Source organism: Rhipicephalus microplus, chromosome 4 (genome assembly GCF_043290135.1).
Source record: "Rhipicephalus microplus isolate Deutch F79 chromosome 4, USDA_Rmic, whole genome shotgun sequence".
Taxonomy (NCBI): Eukaryota; Metazoa; Arthropoda; class Arachnida; order Ixodida; family Ixodidae; genus Rhipicephalus; species Rhipicephalus microplus.
Genome location: NC_134703.1, coordinates 165,196,415 through 165,223,215, shown reverse-complemented (window position 1 = coordinate 165,223,215; position 26,801 = coordinate 165,196,415). Strand labels below are relative to the sequence as shown.

General features: G+C 47.8%; 1 protein-coding gene across 12 annotated transcripts in view; it reads right to left on the bottom strand.

Moving 5' to 3' along the window:
- The window catches only part of LOC119172939 (uncharacterized), a 1,216,589-nt gene that overhangs the window by 1,171,585 nt on the left and 18,203 nt on the right, over nucleotides 1-26,801 (bottom strand). For 11 of the 12 annotated variants that reach the window (XM_075891711.1, XM_075891710.1, XM_075891712.1 and 8 more), the window contains 4 exons: nucleotides 22,337-22,493; nucleotides 11,312-11,659; nucleotides 6,732-7,014; nucleotides 5,633-5,735 (listed from right to left, as the gene is read on the bottom strand). In XM_075891711.1, coding sequence (XP_075747826.1) covers nucleotides 5,633-5,735; nucleotides 6,732-7,014; nucleotides 11,312-11,659; nucleotides 22,337-22,493 — 891 coding nt within the window. The remainder of the gene's footprint in view (nucleotides 1-5,632; nucleotides 5,736-6,731; nucleotides 7,015-11,311; nucleotides 11,660-22,336; nucleotides 22,494-26,801) is intronic. The other variant, XM_075891721.1, reaches the window with a different exon arrangement.

Below are 26,801 nucleotides of genomic sequence, written 5' to 3'. Positions count from 1 at the left end.
CCTTATTGTTGCCCTTCGGACGCTTTCTCCCCTGTGCACGCTTCTTTGTGCGGACCTGGGAGCCTTTCGTCCTACTCTGACGTTCTTCATCACCGATATGCTCCTCCGCCATCTCGCGCGCCCAGTCCTGATGATTGCCTATCAGTTCATCGTAAGACCGCGGCCGCGTAGATTGCGCACTTCTGTTCCTTACTCTCCGGCCGCTCAGACGCCTGCGATTTAAGCCAGTCAGAGAAGACAACGGGCCTTTTCTCGCAAATCCGCCACGCCGTTTGAAGGTCCTCGTCAAACGCGCCGCGCTGATCGCGAGCCTTGCCGCGCTTCTGTTTTTCGGACGCTTTCTCCGTTTGGCACATTCCTTGGTGCCAAACCTGGAGCCTTTCGTCCGCCTCTGACGCTCATCAACATGGTCTACAGGGCTGCAAGGTTCGATGGAACACTCTGTTAATCTTAACTTCGTTTCCCCCACCACGGAACCCTCACACCCTGCTGTGACCGCGAGCTCTTTTCCCTCAGAATGGGTTAAAACCTGTTCCATTCCCTTACAGGCACTAGCCTTCTCTTTGGCCTCAAACGGCACCGCCGCTATATCTACAGATATCAGACCCGCAGCACTCTCTTCGGCCCTAAACGGCACCGCTGCTGAAACGCACCGTTCGTGCGGTACATCTGCAAATTTCTGACCTGTAGCCCTCTCTTCGGCCTTAATCGGCACCGCCGCTACGTCGCACCGTTCGTGCACTTCATCTACAGATGTCTGACCTGTAGCCTTCGCTTCGGTCTTAAACGGCACCGCCGCTACATCGCACCGTTCGTGCGCTACATCTACAGATGTCTGACCTGTAGCCTTCGCTTCGGTCTTAAACGGCACCGCCGCTACATCGCACCGTTCGTGCGCTACATCTATGGATTGACCACTCTGCTGCAATGCCACCAATTCACAATTAAGCCTTTCTATCTCTTCATCTAATTCCTGCATCCTTTTTATATGTTCTTCATGCCTGCGCTCAGCTTCCAATTCCTCCTGGCGCCATCTTTCCTTTCTTTGCGCCCTTTGTACTTCCTCCTCCTGGTCCAATAAGTACATATTCCCGAAGTGCTCGATTTCCTCATTGTCACTATTGCTTTCGAGAATCACTTCGCGGAGTTTAGAAGCAGGCATATCATCATTAAAATCTAGCTCCAGATCCCAACACAGGTTCAGCAGGTTCTCTCTCGTCAATCTCGTAAGATCCATGGCGACTACTTTGCTTTGGCTCAGCTGTGACAAAACACAAACCCACCAGCGCTTCAATTCTGGGTCTAGAGAAATTGAAGCCTGGCAAATCTCACAGCGGAGACCACAAGCTTAAGCACCCAAGTAGCACTACGTGGCCAACATCCCTCTCTACTTTTTCTTGTTAATTTTTCACTCCTGCTTTTTACAACATCCTAAAATTTAACCCGCAACGTACCCTTAGAAATTTTGAAACATTACCCCTTGTTCCTATTGAATCATCTAAGCTTTCCTGCTTTAGCGTACTTGCTCAGATAATCATCCAGTGCTGCCTTGTGCTGAGATAACAACCACAGTGGCCAGGCAGTTGTTGGTTATATCTATCTTTTAACGAATTTAGGCTAAAAGACTCGATATATCTCAAGCACAAAGCCAGGCACTCACCCCATTACGTGCGGTGGTGGTACGCTGCTTCGATCCCGCCGAGTTCCAGGGCTTTCGGCTGGCCTCCGGTACATGTCGCTCTCCGTCGCAGACTCGTATCCCACCGCTGCCAACCAGTTGTTGCGACCGGGGTTTCCAGACACCGGAGGTCCGGGATGAAGTTGTCGAGGCAGGAGGAAGAGAGACTTGAAGAGGGTTTATTTACAATATGTACATTGCGAACTCCCTACACGGTGAGCTCTCAAACGTGGCAGGCCTCTACATGTCTCCTAACATAGCGCTACATGGTGCTTGGTTCTACATGGTTCTGCTCGGTTCTGCTCTCGAAAAAAAGCACACACGAATGAGCCGTGGGGGCTCATTATAAAGGGTCTGTCCTCCCCAGATCCCTAGATCGGGGACCGCGTACAGAGGGCACCGTCCAACCACGGATCACACATTACCCGCGAGGGTGACGAGCACGCACGGTCCACGTGAACGTTCAAAATTGAAGCGTGGTCACTGCACGGCCATGTGGCACGAACGTGGCTCCTCCTCGTCAAGGGGTGTCGCTGGGCGAGGGGTCTGAAGTTGATGACTGCATCCATCGAAAGGGCCGCCGTAAACAAGCTTCAAATGGTCGCCGAACGACTCGTTCAATTAGCGGGACGATTTCCGGCCGCCGCCGCCGCCGTCATCTTCCAAAGAAGAAGCGGCACTTGTGGTCTCCCGAACTGCTCACGGTGTCGTGGCGGCAAGACGCCGCACCCTCCGGCCAGGGGGGAACAATACATGGTGGACACAGGCCGCCAGCCCGTTTGGCGACTAAAAAAGGAACATCAAAAGGAACGCCGATCCATTGTCAGACCTGGCGCCGGTCCTAACAGTAGGCAGCCGGTCGTTCGGTTACTTGTTTGAAGATTAAAGGAGCGCCGCTCCCTCTTCCGCTCTGGCGCCGGTCACAACAGTGTGTATCCCATGTGCGCTGCAAAAGAGCCCTGAGATATTGTATAGGGAGATGTTCCAGGTCGAGTGCAGAGATCGCCATTGTTTTACTGGCATTGGTTGGCTTGGCGGATGCAGCCAAGTGGTCTGCCAATTCGTTTCCTTCTACCTCGCGGTGTCATGACGCCCAGTACACTATGACACGCTGTTTGAGTATACTGTGCATAGGAGTGAGTAGAGAGATACAAGGACAGAATGTTTGTGTTTTTTTTCAGTGTTTTGAGGGTTTTTACCACACTTAGGGAATCTGTGTATATTACTGCAGTTTGTACGTTTATTCCTTTAATGTGTTTATTGGCTGCAAGTATCGCATGAGCTTCTGCAGTAAAGATGCTTGTGTTAGAATGAAGGGCACCAGCATCTGAAAAGGATGGGCCGACCGCAGCGTATGAGACAGAAGTGTTCGTCCTTGAGGCATCGGTGTAGAACTCGGAACAACTGTATTTATGAAGGAATCCATGAAAGCATGTGCGAATGCGTGTTGTATCCACCGCATATCGGATACAACGATGAAAAGTTTGCCGTGGACGGCATGTTTCATTCAGAATAATCGTAACATTTAGATTGATAAGTTCCTCTGAAACGAACTATGCCGAGACAAGACGAAAAGTTAGCGTAGGCGAGTACGTATCTGCCGCCACTGCAGCACAGCGCCGGCAGCGCGTTCCGGCCATTCAAAAAGCCGAGGAGAGCATCGCGAGTTGGCGCGACGCGCTACAGATGGCGCCAGCTGTGTCACGTTTTGCGCCTCGCCGCGCGTCGACCGCGGAGAGGCTGAGAGAATTTTAAGAAAAAAATGCGAAAAGCAAAGTGCCGCGCTCCGCGGCTCCCCGCCTTCTACAACGGCAAGCCGGCAAGCTACTTGTAGCTTGCCGAACGAAAGCGGGAAAGAGAGAGAAAATAAAAAAAGCGAAAAGAAAAGCGGCGCGGCGGCATCGGGGCGGGGCCTCGTTGGCATTCCGGCTGTGTACCTCTGGCTGTGCTTTCTTCCTCCCACTGCTCCCACCCCGCCGTCAGTCAGTCTCTCTTCCTCAGCGAACCCGTGATGCGTTTTTCGAAGTAAAAAATAAAGTCTTGTTTATGACATCCTACTATCTACAATATTTATTAATTGGTGAAAATAGCGAAATGAAGCCTGGAGCTACAAAAGGTACGTCCGGCGACGATTTTTTAGCGGCAGTCCAGATATAACGATCACCGGTTATAACGATCATATTTTTAGGTTTTCTCGATATCGTTATAAGTGGACTGCACTGTATAAGGTGCCACTGCCACGGCGGCAGATATGCAGCAAAAGCCATCAAACAGTGTTCTAGATGTGGCCTATCTGTATCCTCAGCGAGGCCTCTCGCACGAAGCGAGTAAGGCTGCCTCAACGAAAGATGGCTATGAAACAGGGCACAATAAGACTGATCATTGATTGTGAAATACAGGCTTTCCATGGGGCTAGTGCGAAAAGCACACTTAGAAAGGCGAATTCCCAAATGATGCATGGGGTCCAGCATCTTCAGAGCACATTGAGTCGCAGACTGATAAACAACGGCCCCACAATCTAGGCGGGTGCGAATGAGGCTTCTATACAAATCCATGAGACATTTCCTGTCACTACCCCACGTAGTACGTGACAATACCTTTAGAACATTCATGGCTTTTACACATTTTGTTTCTAAATACTTGATGTGTGGTATGAAGGTTAGCTTTTCGTCCAAGATTAGCCCTAAGAATTTATGCTCGGCATTAACAGACAGATGTTGACCATTCCGTTGAATGTCGGGTTCCGAGTGCATACCTCTCTTTCGGGAGAACAAGACACACGTGCTTTTTTGTGGGTTCAGCCGGATTTCGTTTACCTCTGCCCATTTGGAGACCTTGTTCCCACCTAGTTGAACCTGTTGCTCACACATTACCAGGTTGCATGACTTAGGCACAAAAAGTTGCTTATCTTCTTTTGCAAAGCGTTCCGATTGCCCACAATGATGTCCGACTCAATTTCAGCTAAGGCCATGATGTCGCTGTACACCGATAACAGTGTTTATCAGTGCTCGCATCCACTCCGAGCTCGCTGGCCGTGTAAGCACTGCCTCTTCAATCATAGTGTCGGAGGTGTCGGAATCCTCTGTGACTCAACAAATGATTTCGTCATCGGTCAACTGCACTACAGCTCGAGGTTTTCGTCAGCATCGGCAAAGCACTCAAAGGGTATTGCGGCTGGTATCAACACGCCGGCAGCGCGCAGATCGTCAAAGGTAACCTCTGTGGATAGAAGTTCGTCATACACGCAGCCACTCTGCGGCCTCGGCAAATTCGCTCAACGAAAACCGTAGCACCACACAGCTAGAAACTCTATGGCTGCAGAAGATGAGAAAACATGAATGCTGAAGATGGCATGCAGCAGCACACAATCTGCTGCATAGATGACAGAACAACACGTGAACGAATAGTGAGGATTGACCACAGGTTTGATGACTATGCTACGGCGGGCAATGAATTGGCGTGTGCTGGATTGAGTCAGTTGCCGTTTCGAGGGTATGGTGGCAGCCGCGACGCGGTACGCGAACGATGAGAGAATGGTGGGTTCGAGGATACGAAAACCAAAATTGCGGTGTTGATGGTGACTTTAAGTCTGCGGTTAGCAACAAAAAGTCCGATATTTCGGATACCTACAGCATTCGCCATCCGATTTTTCGGACTATTTAATACATTGACTCTAAGGGGAACTTGACGGTGCTGGAGATAAGTCTAGGGAATCAGGCATGGCCGGAATTTCTGGCGTCCAGAAAATCGAATGTTGACTGTATTTCTTGTGAAAATAGGGGTGGTGCTTAGAAATGGGGGTTGCATAGCATTGTGAAAACACGGCATTCGTCACCGTTTTTAAGGTAATGTCCATGTGATACTTTTTCTGGCTGCTGCACTTTTCTGTTTCGGCCTTGTGAAAAGCGTACTTGAGAGGCCCTGCTCTGCTTTTTAGCTCTGAAATATACTCACCTGGGTAAACATGAGTGTGACCCAGCACCATGTTGTATGGCCCCCCATGGCTAATACAGCTTGCATAGGTTCTGCAAGGCTCAGCACCGGGTGGTCCAGTACCCTGAAAAAACCATAAGCCTTTCTTTCAACTCTGACAAACTTTCAATGTAGGTACTTAGTGAGCAATTGGAGCGCTCAATGAACACTATCCTATACCTCAACGAGGGTTCTGCTGAAGTAGGTGGACATCAGTGTATGCGAGACATGCACATTCTTTTTGCTGTGGCGTCAAGTGTGGCAGTTTCTCTGAGCGGTCGAAATATTTGTCACCAGTCTTCCACAAGAAAACAAAAAGTAAAGAATTACAATTATTGACTGCTGTTCAGTGGTGTGATAAGTTACCTTGACATTAGCTTCTCCTCCAAACTTTTCTGATCATTGTTAAAACGCAGTACATGGACTGAGATCACCTGTCAATTTCACTGCTTTGTGCAGAAACACACAACTTGTGTACTGTAACTAGCAACTGATCCTCAGTTTTCAGGTTTCTCTGTTAGCTTAAAGAAACATGGGGTGGGGGAGAGGGAAGCAGAGTCTTGGCATCAACAGGTCTGGCGGGCTGCACCAACTGTGAATACAGGCGAGGTGCACAGAAGGTGTCACTTTTGCAATTAAAATTTTAAGAGTTAGTTGCATTATACCACAAGTTTATGGTAAATGCAGCCTCTAATTAGGCTGTTAATGTACGCTACCCCCAAAAGAGGTTGCAAATAGCTGAAAAATCAATGCATGCATAAAAAAAAAAAAAAAAAACTTTTGCACCCAAGATTCATTTAAAGGGCTATAGGATGCCCTGCAACCGATTTTCACGAGACGAGATCACCTAACCTCAGCATTAGATCTGAAAGTCCGATTTCCCAGCACAAAAATGGGCAAAAAAGCAGACACAGCTGGTTATATTTGAAGGAGCATAACAACAAAAAAAATTGACTATAACAATGCACCACAAGCACGTCTTACTACACACGAGTGCCCACATGTACGGACAGCATGAGAAGAAGTCCAGGGGCTGCGATACGAGTGCCCTGCCTCAACAGCCTTGTCCACCTAAACCCACCATGGTGCGTGCGCAGGAGTCTCCAATTTCCACATTGCAGTGGACGTGTTGGTGCAATGGCTCTGCAGGAGCGGCGTTCCCGTGAACCCGGCAGCTGGCAAAGCCGGAGACCAGGCTGGAAGAAGTGGGAGGTTGAGGGGCCACCCCGTACGACTGAGCAGGGTAGCCGTGCATGTGGCTCATGTGTAGCCGGCTACTCGGCGATTGCGGCAGCGAGCATGAAGGCGGGCCCCTGTGCATGCGCCCGAAGCACTGCTCCCTGCCAGGAGGGAGGGGACGATCGCTGCACACAGGATATTACTCATCGCACACACTGTAGTGAAGGAAAGTGACACATAAGCATAACAATGAATGGCAATGATTGTTACCTACTGGTAACAATCTTGACGATGCAAATTATTTCGGTGCACACAAAATATTCTCCCAGTCCCGTATTCGTATGCATACCTGCCAAGTTCAGGGATTTTGGATTCGGGAGGCCTCCAGAATGGGAGGGGGTCCTAAACACAGCTGTTGTGGTCCTATAATGGTTTGGAGTGACCGAACATGTGAGGGTAGGGCTTCCCGGTAGAAGATGCGAGTCTCAAAGGGGGGCGAATTTGATGGTATCTCCAAAAATATTGCATGATCAGAACAACTATCACAATACGTTTTTGTCGAAAGAATTCGCATATGTCTTCTTGGGACATACCTGAACATACGAGAAGGTGCAGATGGCTGCCAAGGAAGCGTGGGTCAAAGCTTTGCTTGAGACCAATTGAAAACTAAATGCCAGGCATGCCAAAACGCTCGTATTCCTTCTTACGTCTTCATTGCCTTTCATCTACTGCTGCGTTAACCATGTGCCCTCAACTAGTAGTCGCTAGTGATGATCGCCTTGCAGAGGCTGTAGTTTCTCGTGTGGCGATTCCGGAAAACGGTGCTGGCTGTGCGTGCCTTCAAAACCAAGTAGGGTGTGTGAATATTCGAAAGTTTCGAATATTATTTCGCATTGGATTAGATAACCACATACAGTTAAACTTGGACATAATGAAATTACAAAAGTCTAAAAAAAATCGTTATAAATATAATTTCGTTATGTGAAAGGTCGGTAAAAAAATTCGAAAAATAAACGCAAAAGTTAGTGAAAAGGGAGACTGAAGACAGTGCTAAAAGAAAACACTCATCTTACAGTAATAAAAGCTGCATTATTATTGCAATACCAATAATATGGATATTCTCGGCGGGTTTTAGTCGTCGCGGCCATGTTCCCTACAAGTACAAATTGAAAACATGCCCCTGTGCATCATAATTTTTCCTAGCGGGCAAAAGTGCACGAGCGCTGCTGAAGCAGGATAAAACGAGTCGGCCTATCCCTATCGCCTGGAAAGTGTATAAAATAACATCTTCTGCATATTATAACTGCCGTCGAATCCTCTAACAGAAAGTAAACCTACTGTCTTGAATGAGCATGAAACAATGCAGGGAGTGGGATCATGTAGCTATGATGAACTTGGATTCAAGGGCGGTCGCTATCGCTGGCGCGCATGCTATCTCGGTGAGTATCGGTGCGGTTTCAACGCGTAGGGAATGTGTGAAAATAGCACTTCACCTTGGAGCAGTCATATTTGCATACACCAGCGTTTTGTAGGAGTTCTATGATATCGGACACAAAAGAGTTGGCTGCCAGCCTTACTTAATTTCCGACACGGTTATCGGAAATTAAGAAAAAATCACAGTTTCACTGCAAGGGCGAAGCAATGAATGAATAACAGCAACTTGGAATGTAACGCTGAAAACAACAAGCAGATCGAAGCGTGCAGCGCGCTGCTCCCGCACAAAAACAACGTACACAGGACAACAGTGAACTAACAACATTTACTGCTCGACACTTAACACACCATTTAAACAAAAACGAGGCATGAAATGTCATCACAGGTACTGTGCAAACTAACAAGTGACCTAGTCGTTCGCTGTTTTTAAAAACAGCACTCTTTTCACAAACAGTGGCTGTCCAGCGAGCGAAGTGATCTTTGAGTGCCCGGCAACTAAACGCAATAGTTCCGGTCAAAGTAGAAGGCGCGCAATTCTCCCCATCGAAGGATAAGCGTGCGCGTGCTAAAGATGCTCTGCCTACTTCAGTTTCTGCTGGGTTTTCAATGATGCATGTTGTGTTCTCAGTCAAGCAACAAGGAAAAAAACAACAATGGTATGCTGAAGCGCTGCGTCGCGGTTGAATGTGAGTCGCATCTCACAAGTGAGTTTCCTTTGTTGGCGCACATCGCAGCCATCAGCGCTTATGGCTTTCACAACGCTTATGGCATCTCACAAACGTCGTTTTGTTGGCGCACATCGCAGCCCTCAGCGCTTGTGGCGGAAGTTACGTGCGGACGTCGCAATAATTTTACCCACAATGTCGACATCGGCCTACCTGTGTTTACAAACATAAAATGGGTCTATAGGCTGCCTCCACACCAGCAAGATTTATTTAAGCCTCTTCGGCACAAACACCCCTGCGGGGATGCAAACTGCCGAACAACTTGCGTAGTACAGTCAAGCCCGCTTATAACGAACCTGAGCGTGACACGGCATCCGTTCGCTGTATCCCGAAGTTTGTAGTAAATGAAACACTGCTTTTAAAAAAAAGTTGCGAGTGAAAACACAAACTTTTTTTGCCTCAAAAGTACGTGATGCATGTGTTTCGAAGAGCAGAAGTGATAAGGGTGGTCTCGAGTTCATTTAAAACGGCAGGGTGCCCATTCGCCGAGGCCCGTGGCTTAAGCTGCATGAGGCACTGACTCCAAAGTTTCGACGTTCTTGCAATCCGATTCCTGCAAATCACTCTCTCCACGCATTTCATTGACAATGCCCAAATCCGTGCATGGTTCCGCAGTGTCGGCACCATCATCGGCCATAATTAAACCACCGTAAAGATGTCCCACCAGCTCTCCCAGGTCGGAGTCGACGACGCGCTGCCACAAATCGTGGCCGCCGTTCGGAAGCTTCAGGCTCGGCATTGGGCCCGACAACCACGAAGTCGGCCTCGCGAAACAGTTTCGCGCGCATGTAGTTGTCACTGCTGCCCACGAAATATTCGCCATCTCTACACCTGAATACCGGGACGCTCGAAGCGGCAAGCTGGCTGCCAGGTGGTCAACAGCTATGAGGAAGCGCTCCGCAACGCGGCACCTAACGCGCGGATCAAGCCAAGCGGTCACACTTTCGATGTTTTGTTGAGCGGCATGAAAAAGCGTGCTAGTTCCTCCCGTCGGCCGTCATAACCACACACGCAGACCAAGAGTGAGCAAGACGCACAAACGCGACACACATACAAAGAACGCATGGAACAGCTCTGGGCCCGGCTCGAGTCAGAAAATGAAAGTAACTAGAGCCAGCGTGGCGTGCGTCGCGGAGCGGCGGAGACGGGTGAAGGGGTTGTGATCAAGAGAAGAGAGCAGGCTTGCGAGAGAAGGGCAAGGAGTTGCATTAAAGAAAGGGGAGAAAGCGGCGGAGGGCGACCTCCGCCGCTTTCACACACAGGAGAAGGAGGAGAACACAGGGGAAGGAGGCAGGTTGGGTAGCTTGCTCGAAAGGTCGATACTCGCACGCAAAAAACTTGGAAAGAGTGCCTGTGCGCGCAGAAGTCAAAGCATGGCCGCCTGAATCGGTGCGCACGGCGGTGCTCGAAGAATCAGCGGCCATGGTAAAAAAATCGTTGTGCTGCGCCGGCATGTTTGCGTGGCCTCACGAACTTCGACACTTCGCGATTCGTTCTGCGAAAATTAACAGCGGTTTTTGCGCTTCCGCACGCGCGCAGAAGGCTTGCTGAGCCAAGTGCGAAGTGAGCGAGAAAAAGTCCTAAACAAGAAACGAATCGCAAATTATCAGAGTCGGTGGGGTAGCGTACGCGCGTGCTCTAGACGCAGACTATCGGATACAGTCGGTGGTCGCTGATGTTGGCAAATGGTCTGGTCACTCTAGGCCGGCGATGCCAACAACAGTACCAGCGATCAAAACAGGGTAGATGGCCGACCGGTCTTCGAAAGATCAGTGGAAGTGTGAAAACACGGGCCTCGTCTGGCGATGCGGGGTGCTCAGAGTAGCGGGGGAGACAAAGTATGCAGGGGTGCGTAACAAAAAGCAGCCGAGGCATGAGAAAGGAAACAACTTTCCTTCCTCCAAGAGTTTGGGAGAGTGGCAACTAGGGGGTCGCAAAGGCAGGGTCGGCGTTTAACAATAAAAATGTATGGGCACCTCGCCGATGCCTGATCAGTGGTCGAAATTGGTTTGCCAGGAGGTCGGCAGACCGCTGACTCCGTTCGCTGTAACCGATCTGCGGCGCTCGGAGACGTTCGTTGTAAGTGCGATTTTGTTCCATTGAACCAATATATAATTTCACGGTTACGCGGATATTGTTCGTTTTAAGCGAAAGTTCGTTTTAAGTGGGGCCGTTATACGATGGCTCGACTGTAAGACAATTGTGCCGATGCCCCGTCTTCGTAGCCTTCGCCTTACTGCCAAGAGAATTGCCCCCGAGAACAGATGACCGTGTAACACCACCATACTGAACCGAACTGGCCTATCACCAGGCGTCTACTCACCCGCAATGGTGCACGTGGTTCGCAAAGTGGACTGCAGGGCTCGTCGAAGCAGGCGACCCTCGTCCACCCCTGGGCAGGCCTGCCACGTCGTTGGCACTTCCGTTCGCGGCCGCCCCACTCTCTTCGTCCGACTGTGTCAGATCCACAAAGGCCGCTGCGGCATGACGCGAAAGCCCACGGCCACTGCCGACTGCGGAGTGCTGTGCCGAAGAGTCCTCCTGCTGTCCTCTTGAAAGCGGGGATCGCCGCAACCCGTGACGAGAGAGATCACAAGGGCTGCCATGGCTTGCACCAGAAACAGACGAGTGTCCACTGCCAAGCTGACGCGGCACTGGCCGGCGGTAGTTTCTACAGATGGAAGTAGCAACACACAAAGCTTTTGAAAATGACCAAACTACACTGCTGCACTGCTGCTGCTAACCTTGCTTTACAATTGCTTGACAAGCTGCTAAACATTTACTACAGGACTGCTTCTATGACAACAAAAACAACCCAGAAGAGACTTTTCTAAAGCTTTGGCAAATTTTAAATCCTCCAATAAGTTCCTGAGATCTCGAGACACTGTTTTTTTGGATGCTTTTTATGAAAAGTGATACCAACAGAGGCACCTTTCCAATTTTTTTCTTTACTTACTTACCAGGCAAGTAACAGCTTTTTACACCTTAGCGAAAGCCCTAGACGGTGAAATGCCATTTCACTGTCCTGATTATAGTACAGTAAAACCTGACTGATACAGACCTGCTGGGAATGCGCCATACCAACACACTAAATGACAGTGAATGATAATCTCATGAGTATTACTACGGAGTGTGCAGTGGACGTTGGAGGCACGGTAATTAGACAGGATACAGGCAAGCTTTCCCAGGAAACGAACAATCTCATTAGAAAGCGTCAAAGCATGAAAGTCTCAAGTACAACAGAAAAAATAGAACTGGCAGAGCTTTCGAAGTTGATTAATAAGCATAAGGTATCCGATGTAAGAAGGTACAACATCGAGAGAATTGAACACGCTCTGAAAAACGAAGGAAGCGTCAAATAAGTAAAGAGGAAACTTGGGATAGGCAGATATCGGATGTATGCAATGGACAAAGAAGGCAGAATAATTACCAATATAGATAGGATAGTTAATTTAGGAGAGGAGTTTTACAGAAATCTGTACAGTAGCCAGGACAACCACAACCTTAATACTATAAGAACTAGCAGTAACCCAGATGACACTCCATCAGTAATGATAGAAGTCAGAAAAGCCTTGGAGAGCATGCAAAGAGGCAATGCTGCTGGTGAGGATCAGGTAACATCAGATCTGCTGAAAGATGGAGGACAGATTGTGTTAGAAAAACTAGCCACCCTGTTTACGAGGTGTTTCCTGACTGGAAGAGTAACAGGATCTTGGGAAGTATGCTAAAATAATCTTAATACATAAGAAAGATGACAAGGACTTGAAGAATTAGAGGCCGATCAGCTAGCTCCCTGTAGTATACAAGCTACTTACAAATGTAATTTCTAACCGAGTAAAGAAAGCATTAGAATTCAATCAACCAAAGGAACAAGCAGAATTTCGAACATGCTACTCAACAATCGACCACATTCGTACTATCAATCAGGTAAGAGAGAAATGCTAAGAATATAGCCAACCATTATAATTAGCCTTCATTGATTACGAGAAGGCGTTTGATTCAGTAGAAATTTCAGCAGAAATGCAGACACTGCTGAATCAGGGCAGCGATGAAGCATATATAAACATCCTGAAAGAAATCTACAGGAGCTCAACTGCTACCATAGTATTCCATAAAGAAAGCAACAGAATACCAATAAAGAAGGGTGTAAGGCAGGGGGATACAATCACCCCAATGCTATTTACCGTGTGCTCACAGGAGGTTTTCAGAGGCCTAGAATTGAAACAGTTAGGCATAATAAGAGTTAATGAAGAGTACCTTAGAAACCTGCGCTTCGCCGATGACATTGCATTGATGAGTAACCCAGGGGACGAATTTCAACTCATGATTACGGAGTTAGACAAGAAAAGCAGAAAGGTGGGTCTGCAGAAAACGAAAGTAATACACAATAACCTCGGAAAAGATCTGCGCTTCGAAATAGGTGATAGTGCACTTCAAGTTGTAAAAGACTATGTCTACTTAGGGCAGGTAATAACCGCGGAGCCGGAGCACGAGATTGAAGTAACTACAATTGAATCTCATTAATTCGAACACGCATAATTCGAACTTCCAGTTAATTCGAAGTCACAATAAGGTCCCGTCATAGCTATGTGTATTCCAATGGGCGAAAACACCCGGTAATTTGAATGCGCAAGCACTTGCGACGGTTACCGTAATTACTCGAATCTAACGCGCACCTTTTTTCCGGTTAAGCGAGTTCATAAATCGCATGCGCGTTAGAATCAAGTACGAACAAAAAAAATTACAGTCAATCTATTGCCAAAGGCTTCAGTGGAGCACAGCAAGGTCGGTTTCCGCAAATTAAAGAGCAGCTCAACGAGTATGTGCTTGAGCAGCGAGCGGCACAGCGGCCCGTGACGAAAGAACTGCTCCAAGTGCGGGCTATGCAATTAGTCTTAGAAAAAGGTCTAATGCGGAGCCAGTTTAAAGCGAGCAGGTGCTGGCTAACTAACTTTATGAAGAGGAAAGGCTTTTCCCTCCGAAGGGGAACATGCATATGCGAAAAGTTTTGCAGAGGAGTACGATGAAAAGCTTCACAGTTTTCAGAGGTTCGTCCTAAACTTGCAGCGCAACAACGGCTACCTGCTTGGGCAAATCGGGAATGCCGGTCAGACGCCTCTTTACTTCGACATGCCTGGCACCACAACCGTCGAGAAGAAGGGGGCAAAGCAAGTTCGCGTGCTGACATCGGTCCACAGTAAAACTACAGTGACGGCAATGCTCTGTTACACGTCAGATGGGCACAAGCTTCGCCCGTACCTCATATTTAAATGGAAGACGCTCCCGAAAGGAGGTGTTTTTTCGAGTGGTGTGAGCGTGCGGGCCAGCGAGAAAAATGGGTGCGCGTTGCAATCGATGTCTTACGTTTTTTTTTTTTCGCGGTGGAAATCGGGTGCGCGTTACAATCGAGGGCGCGGTAGAATCGAGTAAATACGGTAATTCAAACATACTGCACTCCGACAATGCTCTCGGCACCCCACCTGATCCCGCGGCAGCACCTGCGACACCTCAACGCTGCGCGCGAAGGAAATGAAAAGGCAAGAAAAGGCTGCGGTGAAATGTTTGCTTTTTCTCAAATGCCGATCTGCGTCGCGCCGATGTCACGCTTCTCCTTTTCCGTCCCTGCCACGTAAAGACCCTTCTCCTTCCAATGCCACCCGCGAAGAGAGAGGGGAAAAAAAAAAAAAAAAAAGAAAGCTGTCGCAGGGTTGTGTGGTTGAAGGAAAGGAAAAAGGCACTATCAAAGGCACTACTACCTGCCGCTCTTGCCTCTTGCGGGAGCACGGCTCTGCGCTTTGAGGGGAAGGGGGGGGGTCTCGAGCGCGGGTGCAACGCTGCCCCCCCTCTCGTCCCTCCCACGTAGCCCTTCACCTTTCAACAACGAGTGCAAGGAAAGCAAAAAAAAAAAAAAAAAAAGCTGTGAAGTGTTAGTTTTCTCTCAAATGCCGATCTGCTTCTTTTCGCGTGGAGACGCTCCTCCTTTCTCGGCACGTGCTCGCCATGCTGCGGCTGCGTAGCAGAGAGGCTCCGCTACGCAGTCGTCGTCGTCTTTAGAAAGTGTCGGCGCTAGACATTTCTGCGCGCAAGTTCTCTTGCCAGGAGAATGCTGAAGCCAAAGTAGAAATGCTTTGCAAGCTCGCTGCAAGGCAAAGAAAGGTGTGCAGGCGCACATCACTGACTATTTCAATTAATAACGGATGTCCTGTGATTTGTGAATAGATGTAAGTCTTCTGAAATTTCCACCTCGTGTGTTAGCTCAATGCACATGCACCACTGCATGGAGAGCCCTCCGTTTATTTAGCTTTCATTAATTTGAACTTCTTTTAATTCGAACAAATTTTCCAGCCCCTTCGAGTTTGAATTATCCAGATTCGACTGTAGAAGAATAAGAAAGGGGTGGAGCACATTTGGCAAGCACTCTCAAATTATGACTGGTAGATTGCCACTATCCCTCAAAAGGAAGGTATTTAACAGCAGTATCTTGCCAGTACTTAGCTACGGAGCAGAAACCTCGAGACTTGCAAAGAGGGCTCAGCTTAAATTGAGGACGACGCAGCGAGCAATGGAAAGAAAAATGGTAGGTGTAACCTTAAGAGACAAGAAGAGAGCAGAGTGGATTAGGGAACAAATGGGGGTTAAGGATACAGTAAAAGCTCGTTAATTCGGATTTCACGAGACCGGAAAAACTGTCCGAATTAACCAAATGCCAAATTAATGAATGAACAGGGAAAACAACATTTAAAATCAAGCTGCAGAAGCATACCTTTATTTGTTGAAATATTTTGTAATTGTCGTCTGCGTTTTCGCGCAGATTCCGGCTGACATCACAATTTTTCTTAACTGTTCCAAATGGCCAACAGCACGCAAGCTGTCCGGAGTGTTCAGGCAAGCGTCCTTTAGTATTAACAGCGCCTCCTAGACTTCCCATGAGGTGCGATGAGGTCGCGGCTGTATCTCCTCGCATGATTCTTCGTCGGAATCGTGGTCTTAATGGGCGCCCGTGACATCATTATTAATCTCTTGATTGGTCAGGAGACCACACGTAGCGACACCATGATCAATCGCGATGTAGTCCTGAAAGGTCACATCTGTGGGAAGGACAGCATAGAAAGACGGGCAGTCATCGTCGTTGGACTCGGCTGACACCTCCTCGATGCCATCGTCCGCTACTGCTGCATGCTCGGGCCTCACAAAACCGCTGTGCCGAAATCAGTTGGCGATGACTTGCGGCGGAGTGTTTTTCCACACGTGGGCGATGATGTGCACTGCGCCGAGTAATTCCACTTAATACAACTTTCCAGCTTCTGAGCATAGGATCATTTGCTCTAGCAGGTGCTTGCGGTACTCCGACTTCACGTAGTGAATCATACCCTGGTCCATCGGCTGAAGAGCAGATGTAGTGTTGGGCGGCAAAAAAACTACCTTGATGCTCTTCAGTTTGACTGTACAGTTATGGGCACTGCAGTTGTCAACAACCATAATTATCCTGCGGTCCTTCAACGTGAAGTGCCGGTCCAACTGCTGCAGCCAGCCGCGAAAAATGTCCGATGTCATTCCTGTTCGCTGTGTACTCGACAGGAAGGCTTTTGACGTTCTTAAAACATGGCTTAAGCGCCTTCCCGACGACAAGTAGTGGCAAGCGCTCCGTGCCAGTCATATTGGCGGCAAGAAGCACAGTTATCCTTTGCTTGCACTTCTTGCCACCAATGCACGCGTCCCCTTTGAAAGTCACCGTCTTGTCAGGCAGAGCTCTGAAAAATAGAGCAGTTTTATCTGCATTCAACACGTCACGTGGTTCATATGCGGCGATGTGCTCCAGCAGCTTCACATTTCTCTACTCCGTGGTCACGCTTTCGTCAACACTGGCCTTTTCGCCGCACACACTCCTGAAGACAAGTTCATGTCTCTCTCGAAACCTCGCAAACCACCCTTTTGACACTTTGAACGATTCAATGTTCATCACTGCAGCGTACTTCTCACCTTGAGTAACCTTCTCACCATGGTGAGAGGTCCGCTCAAAGGCAGATGCGCGTTGCGACAGTCAGTAATCCATCGGAGCAAAGCTTCTTCGAGCTGGGGATGAGCTGCGGTTCGCAACCGCTTTCTAGAGGCATGAAACTTCTCGCTTTCGAAGGCTTGTCGAATCTGTTGTTCATTTTTCACGTACGTTCCCAACGTGCTCTGCTTCACGTTGTACTTGGTCATAACCTGCTGTCGCAATTCGCCGTTCTTCAGTGCTTCCAAAATTTCCACTTTAGTCGACAAGTTCTTCGCGTCGTAGTTCTGCCGCTTTTTCGGCGTTGCCATCACTGTAGCGCACAATGGTGGTAGCATGCAAATACGGTCGCAATGGAAGGAAATACACGACAACACAAGGGAAAATGGCGTCGGAGGCGCTGAGTGGAGAAGAAAGAAGACGCCGACGTTCGGTGACGCTGCGATCGCCCCCACTAGTTGATGATGATGGCGATGCCACTCAGGTTTCACTCCAGTGGTGGCAACGCTGCTTTATCACACTTTTGTGTAGCAGCAGCCGTTAGCATTTGTCCGAATTAAGCGGTGCTGAGCCGAATTCTGACGAAATAACGAAGGTTTGATCCCATAGATTAACATGCATTTTGGCCGGGACCAATAGAGTCGCCCGAGTTATCCGAATTAACGGGTGTCGAATTAACGAGCTTTTACTGCATCATAGTTGAAATCAAGAAGAGGAAATGGACATGGGCCAGGCATGTAGCGCGTCGACAGGATGACCGCTGGTCATTAAGGGTACCTAACTGGATTCTCAGAGAAGGCAAACAGGTTAGGGGAAGACAGAAGGTTAGGTGGGCAGACGAGATTAAGAAGTTTGCGGGTATAAATTGGCAGCAGCAAGCACAGGACCGAGTTAACTGGCGGAACATGGGAGAGGCCTTTGTCCTGCAGTGGATGTAGTCAGGCTGATGATGATGATGATGAAATGGCAGTATGCACTAATAGCGAAGTGGTAATTCAAATCTCTTGGTGTGCGTCAACGCTTCAAACAGAGATAAATGCTGTGCAACAGCAAATATTGCCTAAAAGTATTCAATACAAAGTCTTATTTTTTACTTTTTGCCAAAGCAGCGATTCAGGGCCACTCGAGCTACCATCCTAAAGCATGCAGTGGCAACACCAATGGGTTCGATGCATCGAATGCGTCATTGAAAGGTCGCAAGTTCAATGCCTGCTCATGGCAAGTTATCTTTTCATTCACTTTTCTTTCTTCCCATTTATACACTAGTTGCTTCTAATAATATCCCCGATACATTCCTAGGCGTAATTCTCAATTCGCATAAATATTGTTTCTAACAAATTAAATGAGCCTTTAATTACCTTTTTTTCCTTCATTCATAGTGAGGGTTTCGTTCTGGCAGACTTAATGCCTTCAGGTGGTATGCAAGTGACCATTGGTCACCTGCCAGCTCGTAATAAGATCACGCGCTATGCGATGCCAATAGACAAAAGATGAGCGTGTACCACACTTGCGGCAATGACAACAGGCAATGTTGACTGATATTCCCACGTTTAATGAACATACATACCTCATAAAAAGTTAATGGGGGATGCCTGCCGTGTTTGCTCAGGTGGTTGAGCATCAGACGCGTTATTTGAATGCCGCAGGTTCGGTCCCTGCCCATGGCAAGCTATTTTTTCGTCCACTTTTCTTTCTTCATACTTAGACAATAACTACTTCTAATAATATACCCTATGCTTTTCTCGGCATAATTGTCAGTTCTCATTAATACTGTTTCTAACAAAGCACATGATCCCTCATGTTTACCTTTCTTTCCTTCATACTATATACTATGTCACTCTATACATACGCAATAGCTGAGCAGGTATACATCTTCAAGCTCTTTTTCAGACATGATCATCTCCGCGAGACTTCACATATAATAAAGCTTCGTTAATTCGAACTCAGTTATTTCGAAATGCCACTTATTTCGAAGGATTACCGCGGACCCGTATTTCGCAATGTAAGATTGAGTGGATAACTGGAGGCGGTGGCCAGCACCAGTCCGGTTAATTAGATACCGTAATTACTCGAATCTAACGCGCACTTTTTTTCCGCTTAAGCGAGTTCATAAATCGCATGCGCGTTAGAATCGAGTACGAAAAAAAAATGAATACGGTCGTTCTATTGCCATCGGCATTCCGAAATGGCCGCCCCCTACGTGCGTCGTCATGGCGCGTCGGCCATTTATGCCTATGTGTTTCCCATGTGCGGCACTTCGTACGTGTGCTGAGGAGTTCGTCATCTTGGCGTGCATTGGCATCGACGGCATGGAAGGGCCGACTCCAAAAACTCGAGTGCACCACGGTGCCGCTTTTAAAAGAAAAGATCGCGTGTGCCGAAACGGACGTAAATCGGGCCGCATCGTGGTCGTTCGGAGTTCCCGAAACGTGCGTGCAGGACCGGCGGAAACAAAAGCAGAAGATTGTCGACAGCAAAGCTTCACCCAAAGGCTTCAGTGGACCACTGCAGGGTTGGTTTCCGCAAGTTAAAGAGCTGGTCGGCGAGTATGTGCTTGGGCAGCGAGCGGCACGGCGGCCCTTGACGACAGAACTGCTCCAAGTGCGGGCTATGCAGTTAGCCTTAGAATAGAAAAGGGGCTAATGCGGAGCCAGTTTAAAGCGAGCAGGTGCTGGCTAACTAACTTTATGAAGAGAAAAAGCTTTTCCCTTCGAAGGCGACCGGGCATATGCGAAATGTTTTGCGGAGGAGTACGATGAAAAGCTTTACAGTTTTTAGACGTTCGTCCTAAACTTGCGGCACAACAACGGCTACCTGCTTGGGAATATCGGGAATGCCGATCAGACGCCTCTTTACTTCGACATGCCTGGCACCACAACTGTCGAGAAGAAGGGGGCGAAGCAAGTTCGCGTGCTGACATCTGTGCACGGTAAAACTACAGTGACGGCAATGCTCTGTTACACGAAAGATGGGCACAAGCTTCGCCGTACCTCATATTTAAATGGAAGACGCTCTCGAAAGGAGTTGTTTTTTCGAGTGGTGTGATCGTGCGGGCCAGCGAGAAAAATAGGTGTGCGTTGCAATCGATGTCTTACGTTTTTTTTTTTCGTCGTGGAAATCGGCTGCGCGTTACAATCGAGGGCGCGGTAGAATCGAGTAAATACGGTAACTTTGGGTGCCATGTGCCAGTTTCCGATTTAGCTGCGAATCCCCAGAAAGAAGGTTATTAATAGCCACAAGGCAATGCAGCGTATCGATACTAATGAGTGCCAGCTGAAGGACTCCAGCCTCGCTACTTCTAGCGCAAAAAAATGAAAAAAAAAAAAAAAAAATGGTCTCATGGTCAACCGAAACGTGCGCCTGCGGTAAATGAGCCGTGCTTCACTGCAACACAGCGGTGACACGCGGGCAGCTTATTGCGTGTATCTCGCAACGTCAGTGGGTCATGGTTGTAAAGAAAGTAACAAAGGACATTTTAGCGGAAATCGCGATGTATGCGAACCTCCGATTGCCGGTTGCTCCCACGATTCGCGTCTTTGCACTGCTGGTGGAGTTCTTGCTGGCAACACCTACTTCGAAATTTAAGTTAGAAAATTTCAGATAATTTTTTCCAGCCAAAACACATTGTGAGCTTCGTCATACCGGCCATTATTAAACTCATAATTATAATAGAAAGAATGTGCGAATGGTCGCATCATGGTCGAATGTGCGCATGGTCCAATTTTTTCTTTCCGGTGGCAGCAGCGAGGCACACAGTTCCTCCATGTTCGCGGCAAAAGAAAGACCAGGTATTGCTGGAAAACATGACGTTTGGAGCAGCAAGGCCGGCACAGCAAACGACGAGCACTGATTACGTACTTTGAAGTTCTAAGTACCTTGCATCCCACTTGTTGAATGTTCTTTGAATGTGGGATGCAATTTTTTGCATCCCACTTCTTGAAGCGGGTTTTCGAATTAATACAAAGCTTTCTCGCAGCCCCAGTGACTTTGAATTGACGAGGTTCTACTGTAAAGTCGAATCTCGATAATTTGAACTTGAAGGGGCCTGAAAATTTGTTTGAATTAAAAAAAGCTCAATTAATAAAAGCTAAATAGACGAAGGGCTCACCGTGCAGTGGCACATGTGCATTGAGCTAACACACGAGAGGGATGCTTCAGAAGACTTACATTAATCACAAATCACAGGACATTCGTCATTAACTGAAGTAAACGGTGATGCGCGTCTGCATATGTTTGCCTTGCAGCGGGTCAATCAATTTTGCACGCAGCTTGCAAAGCATTTCTACTTCAGCTTCAGCATTCTCCTGGCAAAAGAAGTTGTGCACGGCAATGACCAGGGCCGACACTCTCTAAAGACAATGACTGCGTCTCCACTACTACCTTCTGCATCGTAGCCGCAGCGTGGCCAGCACGCGACGAGAAAGGAGGAGTCTCCACGTGAAGAGAAGCAGATCGGCATTTGAGAGAGAACCAACACTTCACAGCATCTATGTTCTTATTTTCCCTTTCTCTCTTCACGTGCGGCGTTGAAAGAAGGGTCTCTATGTGGCAGAAAGGAAAAAAGAAGAAGCGTGCACACGCACGTCGCAGACATTCCGCTACAGCCTTTTCTTTCCTTTTCTTCTCTTCCTTTTTCACGCACAGTGTTGAGGTGTCAGAGGTGCCGCCGCGGGATCGGGCGTGGTGCTGATAGCATTTTCGAAGTGAAGTATAACAGTCGCAAGTGCTTGCCCGTTCGAATAACAGGGCATTTTCGCACATTGGAATACACATAGCTTAAATGGGACCACAGCGTCAGTTCTAATTAACCAGAAGTTCAAATTAAGTGTGTTAGGTCACCTTGCGTCGTTCTCGATGCGTCATGTGCAAGCTGGATGTATTGTTCACAGACGGGGCGAGTTGCGATTGATGTTGTGAGTGTACGAAGTCGTACCCCAAATGCGTACACTTGAGGGTATTCTTTCAGCTCTTCGGAAAACTTAGCCACGTATTCCCAAACGGACAATGCAGAAAAACAAACAAGCAAACAACAACAACAAAAAAAAAAAAAACGCACATGCGGCAGAATGTTTCGTTTGCCGCCACGACGGCTGCGTTTGTTTATGTTTACGCAGGCTGTCCCAGAGTTCGATTTTGCAATCTTTGGGCAGCTTTAAGTTGTCTCGCGTTCACCACACAAATGACCATGACGCTACTTTCTGTCCCATCAGGAATTACCTGGCTGACTCTTTGACTAGCTCTGCTGCCAGAGGTGTGAAAACCGATGATCCCCTCTGCTAATTTGTACACACATTTGTTCACCATTCTAAATGAAAATCAATTCCACAGTTTACAAATATCAGCACTTATCACCTGGGAAGCTCCACACTGACGAGCTCCACGCTGCTGCTGTCATCATCATCATCACTGATAAGGCAATCTAGCTGGAGGTCCGGAGCCGAAGGCCAGAGACAGTCCAGGTTAGGCTGCTCCGCCTCAGGTGGGCCTCCCTCAGCATCCCGTGATGTACCTGGCAAACAATAAACAAGTGTTTCACACTTGCCTTACTGGTGACAGGCGGCGCTGACTGGTGCTCCCAAGTTCAAATGCACCTAAAGTAAACGAGATAATCTCGGTTAAGACGAATTCTTCCTTAAGGGGGGAAGAGGCACTTAGCCCTCAGGCATCTTATTATTTAAGCTAGGGTGATTGAAAACTTATGAGATGGTATATTTACATGTGCAGATACCAAATGTGAACTCAGTTTTTATGTACCTCTTACAATTTTGTCTTTATTTAGTCATTATTTAAAAGTTTTTCTGATCACCTTTTCAGTAAATTGGCTTTACAGATATTGCTGAATTAAATGTCTTTGCAGTCTATAATTAGCAAAGAGTGCAAAAAGCAAGTTTCATGGCTCTACCTTTCCTAGAACAAAAATTATGAAGTTTAGAAGTTCACCCTTCCATTATCAAGGAATGATAATTTTTGTAGTTTTTTCTAAAAATTTATGGTGTCCTATAGTCACATATGGGACTTTCTTCACTCACTAAACATCCAGCTTCTCAGCAAGATAAAAATGATCAAATTCCAGTGTACCAAAGCTGAGAAGCACTTGTCAGGCTTGTCAGAAGAATGAAAGGTGGCCAAAAAACTGAAACTGAGAAAGTGCCAAAAACAAAGCTCTGTATATTCAAGGAATTCTACCCGAACAAAAATGCTTCTCTTTGCATATAAATGGCTCAAAAAACACCAGGGCAGTAGTCTTTGTCACACTTTTGTCGATGCCGCCGCTTTGCTTGTTGCAGGAACCTGGAAGATGCTGAACGCTTTCGCTCGGCACTCGTGATCCGACCAGAATCCTTCTCTTCTGCCCGTCGCTCGCTCATGGAGCTTTGCTCTAGCTGAAGTTCTTTGAGGATACGTGTGGAGGCTTCTTTCATTCCTGAATTGAAGCACATCACGACCTCAACAACTGCAGTCTGAACAGCTATGAGTGAAGCATGCTTCTCTTTTGGCATTAGAGACCATATGACAGAATGGAGTGCCTCGTTTGCATTTTGTGTCTTGCCTCTTTGGCCGAGTTTTAGCAGCTCATTGTCACAAAGTCGCTCGTACACTGGAAGTAGTGCATCATGGACATTTTGTGGGAAGCTGTAGGTGTGTCTTGGCAGCGGTCCTTGCAGCAGCAGCATTCTGCATGCACCACGAGTCACTGCCACTTGGGCCGAAGGTGTGGTCAGACTTTTCATTAGTCGATGTCACATGATAATATGTGGCCATGGCTGCCCGGTGCCTCGCATCTACGTCACCAACATTGGACTTCAGAGCCCAGCCATAGTATCTCGAAATTTCTCTATGACATCACCTGTCAAGCGGCCTCTTCCACTTACGTGTTTCACCAGAACCTTTATGCTTTTGAACAAGATTGTGTAGTGCAGTGCCCATTCGTTTTTGGACATGGTTTATACAGTCCTCTTTTTGAACCTGTATGAAACCATGAACTGTCCGAGTCTACAACGGCACGGAATGATCTACTGTCCCCACCACATAGCATCACTGTGTACCGCAAGCCGTGACAGGAAATTGAACGCTCAAAGAGAGTCACTACTGCCTCTGCTTTCATGTGTCCTGATTTGCACTGTGTATTTTTCTGGCAGATGTGCGATGACTCCCAAACCAAGTAATTTGAGTGCTCTTTTGGTGGTGCGTGCTTGCAGCCGGCACGAAAATTCGACAGAACATAGCCTAAGACATAGCCAGAAAACAGCTCTATAACAACAACAAGTGGCCTCTGGTTATCCATCTGTTATGATGGCCATAACAGATGGCCACATTACCTGGGTTGTCAAAGCACAGATCTTGGTATCATGTTTTCACTGACATGGCGCAATCAGAGAGGATCTTGTCTGCAGCTCTTGTTGCCGCAGGATTCAGTTTATTTTTCAAATGGCTCTGATAGCTTTTGTAGTGAAGTCCCCTTTAAGATATTCCCATTACAGAAAAGATGTCGTTTAGGGCTGCCTGGCCATTCCCTGCGCTTTGCACGGCACGAGAGGCACGGATATTCACTTCAAATGCAGCTCATTTAGCCCGGCTGGGTACCCTCCCAGAGCTCCACTCACTGTCAACAAGTCCACAGTTGCGACACTCTGAAATCAGCTTCATCGCAAGTCCATAATCGCGCTCACCTTTTTCAATAGAAATGGTCCCGCTGCATGTCCAGCATTTAGCCGTTCTTTCAAGAAGCTTGTTTATCGCGGATAAGTCGACTATCCCGTCGGTAGCCGCCGACGAGTCCGAGCCCTCGCGTGCTGTCGCGAGCGTTGGCAGCGTGCGCTCGCTCGCCGAAATCGCCGATAAGCTGCTGATCTTATCAGCACTCACTTTCTGCTACTGTTGTTGCGCACGATCGCCGCTCGTCAAAAAGGTCGTGTCTTTCCTTATGCGCTGCTTATCACCGACGTCGTCTGAGGCGGCCAGGGGGAAACAGGCGGAGATGTCGGCGTTTCATGCAACGAATCGTGTTCCGTCGCCGCGCCGTTCTGCACTAGGTGCGTTTCGGATATGCCCATGCCATTATCTGCTGTTGCCGTAGATTTCTTGCGCTTTTTTTCCGAACTTGTAAGGGGTGCAGAATTTGCAATACAGCTTCAGCATGATGGAAGGTTCAAGCCAGGTTCAAAATGTGGCCAAGAGTGTAGGCCTAACGCACTGGCCTGGTGGCTGCGGCGCGCTTTGTTGGGCTGGTTCAGCGGCGTGCCTGAATGTGTAGACGCGAGAAACGCTTGCTCCTATTTCTCGCTAGCTCGCGTGGGTTCAGGAAGCCGACAAGAACAATGTCATGTGAGTGAGATACACTCGCCACTTCATGTGCACTCTACTGCCGCACGCAGCAGACAGCTCGGGAAAACACGGCCGAGAGCGTAGGCCTGCTGCACTGTCCCGGCGGCTTCATCGAGCTCGTTCAGCGCGGTACCAGTATACCGTTGAATGTAGAGACTACACAGTGATGCTTGCTCTAATTTCTTGCTAGCTAACGCGAGTTCAGGAAGCCGACGAGTACAAAGTCAAATACACTCGCCGCTTCGCGTGCGCTCCGCTGTCGCACGCAGCAGACAGCTCGGGAGACCCGGCGAATCAGAAGGCGCGATTTATTGACGTGTGCTCACCGCACCAATAAGCTCACGCGAGGAATTTTTTTTTTTTTGCAGATTCACTGCGTGCATACTGAGTGGACGAAAACCAGGGCGGCGGGATATGAAAGGAAAAAGGCGCCTCTTTTGAATGCGACCAAGAGAACTGCTGTAGCAAGCGTAGATCGGCAACACCGTGGCGCTGAAAAAGCCCGTTTTCACGCGTCCATCGCCAAAAATTCAACTCACTAACGTCGCATTAACTGTTCTCATGGCTAAATCACCAATCTAAGACGCGTGAAAATTGGCGAGATTATGCAGCGATAGTGAGAGAATCCAAATATAGCATTTTCAAAAAATCGTATTTTTAGCGATTTTCGGTCTCGAAGACCCGCTTCTCCCCTTAAGACGAGCAACATGGGAGTGTTTGTTTGATTTCCTACAGACTCTATGCAAACAAAGTATCTGCTTAAGACGAATCGCGTAACAGGCCCTTTCTGTTAGGATGAACTCTCGCAGTGAGCAACGACGACAGGAATTCTGTGCAGCGGACATTATAGTTTTGATAGTCTAGTGCAAGAAGCGAACAAGAGAAAGCAATAAACACCCTGGCCCAAAGACTCAAAGCAAACCGAAAGCAAATTGCAATGTGGAGGGAGAAAGCGAGATAAGTAAAAAAAGAAAAGTCAGCACATGAAGCTGGTATCTCTTTCACCCCTGTGGAGAAATGGCCGGCTTTATCAGTAAATAAAGCAACAAAAAGCATTCATCTTTCAATATTTTCCTTGCGTTCTTCAGTTCCCCTACAGGAGTACAGTAGAGAACAGATGAACACAAGAGCTTGGCTGGAGGTGAAAATGCAAGGAAAGAGGGGCAAAAAAAAAAAAGACAAATGAAAGTGAAAACGGGAAGACAAGAAATACTGTCTGTACATTAAAATCACATAAAATAGAAACGACATATGCGACACTAGCACTCCCATATAAGGAGTTGGATGCATTGTCATAGGCGACACAAAATGGCACCTGAGCGCATTGTATCTCTTCCCAGTGAAATTCAGCAAAGTGTGATGTGTCATTTTCATTATTTAGGTGCACAATAAAAAAGGTTATTTTTCACACTAAATATAGCTGTGTCGTGTCTCTTTCTGTGTGCCGAAGGCTCGTGATCGTGAGTAGCATAAACGGAGATCTTCAGCTGCA